At 33.5% G+C, this 9,831-nt stretch overlaps 1 protein-coding gene across 1 annotated transcript; it reads left to right on the top strand.

Annotated features, from left to right (window-relative positions):
* Positions 1–4,843: 4,843 nt before the first annotated feature.
* On the top strand, positions 4,844–5,806 carry LOC123649377 (olfactory receptor 2AJ1-like). The gene has a single exon (XM_045567481.1). The coding sequence runs from the start codon at positions 4,844–4,846 to the stop codon at positions 5,804–5,806; it is 963 nt and encodes a 320-aa protein (XP_045423437.1).
* Positions 5,807–9,831: the final 4,025 nt, after the last annotated feature.

Below are 9,831 nucleotides of genomic sequence, written 5' to 3' on the forward strand. Positions count from 1 at the left end.
ATTAAAACATCAGATGTTTAGTATGAAAATGGAATTTTAAGCAGCTCAGGTTATATATTTCAGAGCATCACTTTGCTCTTAACACACAACTTCATGGGTACGCGTGGGTGAGGAAGCCAACCTAAACATTTTCATTCAGTGTGGTGAGTTTCTTTCCTCCCTAGAGAGCTTAATGAACCAGTTTTACTGGACAGTGTGTACAAAATGTTCTTCTGACCCACCTCATTAAATTGCACTTTGCTTTGTCTTAGTTTATTTCCTATTATATCCTGAAACTCTTTTCTTCTTACTCTCATGCTTCTCTCTCTCTCTCTCCTTCTAATTTTCCCCCTCTCTGTGTGATATAATAGCTTAAATGTATACTTAAGAAATACATAAATCTTTATTTAATAGAAATTCATTTCATATATAATGTTATATCTGATTCGTGTTTTGTATTTAGATAGCACACAAAATAAAATCTTTTTAGGAAACTATTTGCATGCAGTTTTCTTATTTATCTTTTTTCAAAGCACTGGGAAATAGTTTCTATTGCCATTTCCTTAATTAGTTGAGCCAATACACACCAAAGCCTAGGCAAGGTGATTTGTATTATATATATATATATGTATGTGTGTGTGTGTGTGTGTGTGTGTGTGTATATATATATATATATATATATATATGTGTATATATATATGTAGAGAGTACCCACACTACATATCGATTATTTTAAAGAAGTAATGATTTTATTGCATTTATATATTTATATTTAGGTCAATTTAGTGTTTGACTTTTACTTCTCACATGAAATTCCATTGTAATTGAGTGAATACAACAGTTTTTTTTTTTTTAATCAGTTGGTCACCAACCCAGTAAGCCTGATATTTAAAGTTTTTATAATACAGCTATAATTATTATGCTAGGTAGGTCATTCATATCAAAGGTTTATGTAAAGTTCAAAAAACAAAAATGCTATTCTCTTATAGTATAAAGTATAAGTTTGCAATCAGACTTAATTTTCTCTAGCGGTTCCATTTCAAATAGTTTTTGATAAAAATATTTTCAGACAGAAGTGATTTGGAGACATTTTTTGTCTGGAACTTGTCTTGTAGTCCAAAATTTAATATAAAAAATAATGCAAGAGCAAATAAATAACTGCTTAGCATATGAATACTTATTCATATCAATATTAATGAACAATTGACCTGTAGATAAATCGAAATTTGAAGAAACATACTGTATGCTTTATCTGTGTAATGAAAGACCTTGTAAATAAATGAAAAAATAATTTTTTGGTGAACTAAGTCTGTTAATGGTCATGTAGGATATTTTAAGAACCTTCCTAAATATGAAATGACCAACAGGATTTGAGTGTAGTGCAGTCAATGAATGAAGGGCACAACAGGAAACTGGGATATGGCTGTGTCTGTAGCTGGTAAATGATTTCACAGCAGGTGTGAATTCAATGGAATATGTGCACAGTGACCAGTTAGGATCAACTGGATTCACTAATGGGAATACACATATTAAGTCTGAATAGTTCCTGTGGAAAAATTATTCAATTTGTCTATTTATACAAATTAGTAGGATTGATTGCCTAAATAATTTAGGGAAGCCTAAATTATTGTTCCTAAATGAAGACATTTTTAGATATGGTAAGAAATCTCTCAACACCCACTTCCTCCGCCACAAACATCTTATCATATACAGTTACCACTTGAAAGAAATGTGATGTGTCTGAAAAAAATAACTATGGTCTATTCCTTTCTTTGTATTCAACTTTCTTGTATGAAGGGATCTACATGATTGATACTGGTGTCGTTCTGTATTTCCTTCTCCATAAACACCATCTGTGTTTTCTCAGATTTAAGTGGGTATTTTAAACTCATATAGTTCATGTGGAGAATAATGCACACTGGTTAAATTTCAGACTGGATTTATTGATTGCTTCTTTCAAATGAGAAAACTTTACATACGCAAACACATAGACAGATGTTTTCAAAATATAATAATAATTTCCTAAAAACCACAGATCCATGACCTATTGAAAAATGTAAGGCTTACAACCATGTGGATGGCGTATTCTCTGATTAGCCTCCAAGCTTTTAGAACAGAGATGGGTGTAAAGTGTATGTTACATTTTCCTCCAACATTTAGCACAAGCTATATTTGGAGCTAGGTGGGTGAAAACAGGCTTTGCCTTGAGAAAGAGTTGCATATACATGGAAGAGGCTGTGTATGATGTGTGACATGTTTTTTCCATCTTAAAACATGGAATTAAGATGCTCATTATTGAACATATGTCTTTGCATTCAAGTGTAGATTTCATTGAAAATCCAAATGTTCCTGGACAGCATAGAAAATACCCTTTCATTAATTATTCCTGCATCACAAGGTATATTTCAGATCTCTGATCAACTGCTTAGGCAAGAAGTCATTGAAAAAGTTGTAGAAATTTCAGGTGTCTCAGAGAAGTAGACAGAAGGTGTTAGAAGTAACATGATGAGGGAGATAAGAAATAAATTAGGGATTGCTTCCAATACCTGAAGAGAAAATATAGATATTAGTAGGCAATATGAACTCTATAAATATGTAAAGGAAAGCAAGACATGCAGAGAAGGAAGAATTGATGCATAGTTGAAAATATCTGAACATCAGAGGTCAAGAAAATAAGTGCATCATTCTTGTAACAAGCAACTGAGATCTATAGTGGGCCAGGGAGTCTGCTAAGAATTGAGAATTCAGTAGTAAATGGACATGGGATGACTATAATAGGTAAATTATTAATTAAAAAAAAACAAAAAAACAGAAGGATGATAGGATTCTAGAGACTGGGGAAATGTTAACACCTTTGGATACAGATATAGTGAATTTAAGTTGTCAGTACTATTCATTGACTTTGGAAATTTGTTTATGAATAGGTTATGGGAAGCCCTACTTTAACCTGAATCTTTGTCTCTCATCAAATGTTATGGAGATATGGGGTCAAAAAAGTGAAGAATAATTACATAAAAATCTGGAAATATCATTTAGGAGCTGAAATTTTTAAATTCTTGAAAGTATAGCAAGCCACTGTTAATATTCAAGGGGAGTGCATGTAGTCCCAGCTACTTGGGAGGCTGAGACAGGAGGATTGCTTGAGCCTAGGAGTTTGAGGTTGCTGTGAGCTATGCTGATGCCATGGCACTCACTTTAGCTTAGCCCAGGCAAAAAAGCAAGACTCTGTCTGAAAAAAAATAACAATAAAAATAAAAATCATCTATATGCCATCAGTGACATGACTACTACATTTAATCTACAAAAGTGAAAATCTAAGCTCTGTTTGTTTTTTATTTTTTTATTGGTATAAATCCAAAGGGTACAAGTGCTGTTTTGTTACATGGATATTTTGCATGGTGGTGAAGTCTGGGCTTTTAGTGTGCCCATCACCTGAATAATGTACATTGTCCGCATTAAGTAATTCCTCCTCATCCCTCACCCCTCACCCCTCACACCCTCCCTCCCTTCAGAGTCTCCAGTATCTATTATTTCACTCCCTACGTCCACGTGTATAAATTATTTTGCTCCCACTGATAAGAGAGAACATTCGGTGTTTGACTTTCTGTTTGTGAGTTACTTCACTTAAGATAATGGCCTCCAGTTCTACTCGTGTTGGTGCAAAAGACATGATTTCTGAGCTCATTTTATTCAAGCATATGAATAGTTGTTCATAAGATGGAAAATAATTTTTTTATGTTTGTTGTTTGTTTTTGGTGATCATACCATATATTGAAAGACAGAAACTTAATTGAAGGTTTCATAAATGCTACCATTTATATTGTAATATGTGCAGGTATGTTGTATTCCTTTAGTTATTTACCTTGATGGAAATATACATACAGAAGATCTACAAATAACAATAATATAAACATTTAAGTAACCACTATCTAAATATAAGCACTAATATTAACACCTACAATTCCCCACATATGGAACTAATAAACTATGATTCAATTTCTATAAGTTGGGAAAAAAAGAAAAGTCTAATATAATCTAAAGGATGCATTGCAGATATTGACTAAATAAATATTACATTTTTTATATTTAAGATATAGATGATGTTTCAGATTATAAACATATTGTTTTTTATCATAATATTTTATTGCTTATTATTTTGGAAAGCCTTGATATCATACATTTCATTTTCTATAAGTTTGATCTAATTGAACAGTGCATTAGAGAGAAAATTAAGTTCCATGCTCTGTTGATTTCATGCATGTATTCAACAAACATTACTGAGCATGTGCTATGTGCTAGCCACTCTCCTAGGCCATTGACTTATACCAGTGAACAAAACAAAGATCTCCCATTGTGAAGTTAAAATTCTGGTAGAGAGTGACAATGAATAATAAATATAACTCGTATGTTTATTATTTAATGTCCTAGAAGGTGAAAAGTGGCATGCAAATAAAGAAAAACACAATAGAGTAAGGAGGACCAGGAAAGTTGGGGTTCAAGGGGGAGCATCAAGATTTTTAGACGTATGTGCAGGAACAGGCACACCCTTGAAGGTGACATTTGAGATCAGACTGGACTTAAATAGAGTACATGGAAGTCATTAAGATTTGGGGACTCCACATAGAGCCAAAGGCCCCTTGGTAAACTGAATATCATTTGTAGATTAGAACAAATAAATGCCCATCTTGTAAAGACACACCCACTCTGAAAAGAGACTAAGAGTCTTTCGAAGTCATTTACAAAATATGTGTCACTAACTCTCATTTTATTATGCAGATACATGTAAATGAAATTGATATTTATCTTCTTTTTCTGTTTATTAACATTTATTTATTAATTCTTTTTAGGTAAAAAAGGAAAATCCATGATGGGACATAAGAATCAAACTTCCAGCAGTGATTTCACCCTTTTGGGATTGTTCCCTTCTTCCCAAGCAAGTCTGGTCTCCTTCTTGTTTATATTTGTCATTTTTGTTGTGGCTGCAGCAGAAAACACACTCATGATCCTCCTTATCTGCAGTGACTCTCGACTTCATACTCCAATGTACTTCCTTCTCAGCCATCTCTCCACTATGGATATCTTACATATTTCCAACATTGTTCCCAAAATGCTTGCTAACTTTCTGTCGGGCAGCAAAACTATTTCATTGGCAGGTTGTGGATTCCAGGTATTTCTGTCACTCACCCTCCTGGGTGGCGAATGCCTCCTCCTGGCTGCGATGTCCTGTGATCACTATGTAGCCATTTGCCACCCACTGCGCTATGCGATCCTCATGGACGACTCTGTCAGCGTTGTCATGGCTGGAGGGTCCTGGCTTGTTGGGACCCTCAACTCCATAGTTGACACAGCTTACTTGCTCCACTTTCCCTTCTGTGGCTCTGGGACCATCGATCACTTTTTCTGTGAAGTCCCTGCCATGCTGAAGTTGTCCTTTGTAGACACATCGGGTTATGAAGGAAGAGTTTATGTAAGTGGCATCATTTTCCTGCTGATCCCTTTCTCCCTGATCTCTGCTTCTTATGTCCAGATCCTCCTTACTGTCCTCCAAATGAAATCATCAGAGGCATGGAAAAAGTCATTTTCCACTTGTTCCTTCCGCATGATTGTGGTCATAATGTACTATGGGCCATTTATTTTTACATATATGAGACCTAAATCATACCACACTCCAGGCCAGGACAAGTTCCTGGCAATATTCTATACAATCCTCACACCCACACTCAACCCTGTAATCTACAACTTTAGGAATAAAGATGTTCTGGGGGCAATGAAAACTATGCTCAAAAGTAACCTTCTGCATAAAGAAATGAATAGGGAAAAAACCTGAATTGTGTGTTCTATTTCTATATGCAATACCTAGAGGATGTTTATTATTAGTTTTTCCAGAAAGCTAATCAAAGATTCTACCTCGCCACACATGTGGAAAGATGTGACTATTTTGAAAACTTTATTAATAATAAAATCATCACATGTTGATTTTGTAAATACATACCTCTAAAAATGTATTATTCCTTCTGTGGTACCAATTATAATCAGCCAACACACTTTAGGAGGTAAAGGACATCCCAGGGCTTCCTACTTCATCCCACTAAGATTGTAAGAATTTATAAGAATACATTTTAAAATATAATCATATGCCCAGTATATTAATATAAGAAACCTTTATATAATGTCTGTATTTCTATAAAATGTTCTAAAATTATATTACTAACATTTATCAAAAATCCACAAACTTAAAATCTTCATTGCCCTTTGCCTAGTTTGTTTTGGCATGTGTGTTTTGTAAAGTAAATAATTATATATATATATATACATAAACACACATGTATGCATATATACTCTGTGGCAAAATTGAGTTACTCATATTATGTTAAAAGCAACTACACAATATTAGGCAACAATATCATAAAATTTATCTTCATTTCATATATACATATGAACACATATCCAATTACATAGAAGAAAATATTTCTATTAGAATGCAATTAAATAATCTTATTAATAGCAGAAAGAAGATAACTATATTTTAATAAAGTGAACATTCCTGTTAATTTTATTATAGCATGTTAACTATTTTATATTAAATAACATTAAATATTTGACATAAATATGTAGGTATTATATGAAGCTTTTTTTTAGATTTATTATTTTTATTGACAAGGTTTATAAGAACAAGTTTAAAATCAAGGGCCCATTCTTAAGTCTCATTCAGTTGCTTATTTCATTCATTTGTATTAAATATATTGTACCCAAATGCCTTTATCAAGAAACAAGTCAAACCTGTGAAAATACCTGTTTAACATTCAACAAATTATCATTTTCATATATATTTCTGTTCTATGATGCAAAGATATCTTTCAACACTTAATTGGTACATCAAATATCTAATCCTTTCATAAGCAGCATGTTATTTTAAAATTCAGAGAGATGACTTAATAAACTGATTAAGGCAGTCAATCTCCAAGACGAAATCAGTTCTCTCTCAAGAGTGGGCCGTATGTTGTTGATACCTAGACTCCCGATTAGCCAAAATTTAAAACCCAACAGCTGATTCCAGAAACATTAGAATTAAACATCTTATCACTTTTGGGAAATACTTTCAGAGATATCTGCTATTGCCTGTACATTATCTTCTGGCACTACACCTGGTACTTTTATCATAATTATGAAGGTGGACAGGTTTTCTGTAAATATAACAGCATTTTATGTGGGCAAAAGCAGTTAATAAAAATCAGGTCATTTACTATAAGCCAAATGCACTTGTACTTAATCCCAACCCTTCCCAAGGTTTCTGAAGCTGTGATGTATTGATTTTGCTCTTTCCTTAATATAAAATGTACCTACAGCCACTTTGCAGAGTTGATACTACAAATTGATGACACTTTCGAGGCAGAGCAGGAAGACTGTTCCTTCTGTGTTCCTGTCACTAAACTTTCACTGCTCTACTCCATTACACTGCCTGGCTGAACACTGAGGTTTTACGGTTTACAACTGTAAATATTCCCATCTACGTGAGTTTAAGAAGTGATGTGCTCAAAAGAAATAAAAAACTTTATGTACAACAAATTGGTTTTCAAAGATACAAAAATAACATCTGTCACTTTTGTCTTGCTGACAATTTGACATTATATACATGAAGGAGAAAAGTTCCAATTAGGTCATCCGGATAACTGTAGTTTGAGTATTTTTAATATGACGAACATACTGCCACTGAGTTTTCACACTGACAGACACTGACAGAAGAGATGTGTATTCAAAATAGTTCATATACTAAATACTGTAATAGTCTGTGTATAAATGCTGGTTATAATAGTTTTTGTTCTACTTGATTGATGAGTGCGTTGCGCACTGTCTGGGGAATGGTCACGCTTGAATGTTCTGACTCGGGGGGATGGGGTGGGGGAGGGGATGGTGGTATAATTACATGATGAGTGCAATGTACACTGTCTGGGGAATGGACACGCTTGAAGCTCTGACTCGCGGGGGATGGGCGGGACATGGGCAATATATATAACCTGAACTTTTGTACCCCCATAATGAGCTGAAATAATAAATAAATAAATAAATAAAAATATGTCTAAAGCAAGTTAATATTAAGTGCATTAAAAACCACAACAATTCAAGAATCTATGAACTTATATAAAGAAATCCAAAATGTACAAAATACAACTACAAAAGCAAGGAACAATTACTGCCATGAAAGATTTTAAACTGAAAACTGCACAGGAATGCAATTTAAAATGGCAAACTCAAATTTACGTAATACTCAAGATAAAAAGGTCAACAGTAAATTCTACTAACAATGCTTAGCAAGGATTTAGAAAAGGAAATACATTCTCTTTGCTGGTATAATGGTATCAATCAGATCTTCATATCTGTAGAAAAAAGTCATCTCTCTCTTGCCTTCTATCTCAAAAAATTAGCTCTTTAACAGTTGTTTTTATGAAATCTTTTCTTTCAGGTAAATCATAAGCAGGGTAATTTCATAGACCTTTTGGAAATTTGCTTCACTGTAACTTCCTCCAAGTTAGCACTGGTCAATAATTTCTTTACTGTTTCCTTTAATTCTTCATCTGTAGGCAGTTTCTTCAATTTCTTAATTAAAGGTTCATCATCTGAACTATTTTCATACTCACTTTCTTATTTGGAATTCTTTTGTTTCTTCTTGGTGGTGCTGCTATCTGCCTTCTTTTGTTAATGAATAATTTTAATTTTAATTCACTTCTTCCCATTACTGTACTGATCTTTTTTAATTTCAGCATATTATGGGGGTAGAAAAGTTTAGGTTACCTATATTGCCCTTGCTCCCCCACCCCAAATCAGAGCTTCAAGCATGACCATCCCTGTGAAGGTTTTTTTTTTAGATTTTGGAAATGGTTTGCCAACATGAGTGAAAAGTCATCACTTTGCCTTTCAGAATTGGAAGTTTTAAAATAATAACATTAATAAATGTTAGCAAATTTTGGTGAATTTGACATCAGAACATACTGTATGTAGGTGACCATGAAATATGGCACAAAAATTAAAAAAGAAAAACCACATTGTGTCAGTTTATGCTAAGAGCCTGAATAGATTATTAAATTATCTTATAATAACTGAACTTTTTTTAGAATCAATGATTTAGACATAAAATAAGCAATTATTATATAGTAATAAAAATTTCTTTCCTAGCAGTTGTGATTTTCTTACTTGCTTCCATCCCTGCAATATTCTGTGTCTGGGGTGCTAAAGAGCTTTATTTCTATAGAGAATAAGGAGTAAATTTACTATCACAACAATGTATATAAAAGTCTTGCTAGGAGAAATTCAAAATTGACTGGATGCTGTTTGCTGCAATTTAGAAGGAATTGGAGACCATTATCCTAAGCGAAGTATTTTAAGAATGGAAAAATAAATACCACATGTCCTCTCTAATAAATTGAAACGAACCAGTGGGCACACAAGTGCATAGAGAGAAGTAAACGTCACTGGAAATCAAGCAGGGGAAAAGGGGGAGCAGGGAGGGGCAAAAACCCACCTAATGGGTACATGAACAGTATTCAGGTGATGGGCACATTTATAGCCCTGACTTAAGCCACATAACAAAAACATTTGTACCCCTTTAATATTTTGAAATTAAAAAAAAAAGAAACAAACAAAAAAATTGACTGGAAATGCTTATGTTAATCTTAGGTGCATCATGTGCTGGATATATTTTAAAGTTTGCCTTCACAATTCATAATAATACCCAATGTGGACCCAGGATTAGCATGAAATCAGGGAATAGTAAAAATCTGAATGTCAAAACATTAGTATTGTAAGCATGGAAAAGTCTTTACCCAGTTGAACAGATCTGAGGACAATATGGCAATT

The sequence above is a fragment of the Lemur catta genome, chromosome 13, assembly GCF_020740605.2.
Source record: "Lemur catta isolate mLemCat1 chromosome 13, mLemCat1.pri, whole genome shotgun sequence".
NCBI lineage: Eukaryota > Metazoa > Chordata > Mammalia > Primates > Lemuridae > Lemur > Lemur catta.